The following is a 798-nucleotide window of genomic DNA, read 5'->3' as shown; positions in this document are numbered from 1 at the left end:
GGGGCGCGCCGACGAGTCGCCCGACCCGCCCGCTCCTCCTCCGCATGCGAGGAGCTCCACACTACCCGCCGGTCTGGGCAAAGGTGAGATGTGGCCGCAGCCGGTGAGGGTGCTCTCTCTCTTCTGAGGCGCCGAAAGTCGAGCTCGCATCACTGACCGGTGACTTTCCTCCTCAGCGCGCTGGAAGAGGCGGAGCTCGGCGTCTCGAAGCCCGCTCGCCGCCATCGCCAGGAGAGGCTCCGCCTCGGACAGCTGGAGCTGAACTGCTGCTTTTTTCAGGACGATTCCGAACACAGGACGGCGCCTTCGGGTGTGGAGTTACTGCTGGACGGGTGGGAGGGGCGGACTGACCACGGCACTCAAGTGAAAACTGCTGTGTCCTTATATGGGCGTTTCCTGTCTGAGAGCGTGGATTTGAATGTTGTTGCATCATCCGAGGTGCTCGCCGATGAATGAGTGAGGATGAGTGGCTGAGTGAGAGCCCGTGTGTCCGTCTGGTTTTCTTTAAGGGCTTTAAGACGACAAATGTTTGGTTTGTCTGAACCTGACGGCCAAAACGGGGTAAAATAATGTAGATTTTTAATTTTTTTTTAAAGGTTTATTTACCAGACGGTTTGTTTTTTAGCCTGTTTGTATCGGATGCATCGAAAAAGCAGAGGAAGAAGAACGACACGTCATGCTGGACTTCTTATTTAGAGGTTGGCTGCTGTAGGACGAGTTGGGGGCAGCCGTGTCGTAACTGAAGAAATGGACCTGAGACGAACGGACGGACGGCTTTTAGATCAAATACTTGCGCAG

At 55.0% G+C, this 798-nt stretch overlaps 1 protein-coding gene across 1 annotated transcript in view; it reads left to right on the top strand.

Moving 5' to 3' along the window:
- Positions 1–636, top strand: part of si:dkey-19b23.8 — a 3489-nt gene extending 2853 nt beyond the window's left edge. Inside the window, exons 3-4 of the mRNA XM_025010569.2 lie at positions 1–83; positions 177–636. Of these exons, the coding sequence (XP_024866337.1) occupies positions 1–83; positions 177–262 (169 nt within the window). The 3' untranslated portion in view covers positions 263–636. The remainder of the gene's footprint in view (positions 84–176) is intronic.
- Positions 637–798: the final 162 nt, after the last annotated feature.

Source organism: Kryptolebias marmoratus, linkage group LG7, assembly GCF_001649575.2.
Source record: "Kryptolebias marmoratus isolate JLee-2015 linkage group LG7, ASM164957v2, whole genome shotgun sequence".
Classification (NCBI taxonomy): Eukaryota; Metazoa; Chordata; class Actinopteri; order Cyprinodontiformes; family Rivulidae; genus Kryptolebias; species Kryptolebias marmoratus.
The sequence above is the reverse complement of the archived record's forward strand: the minus strand, read 5'-3'. Positions and strand labels throughout refer to the sequence as shown.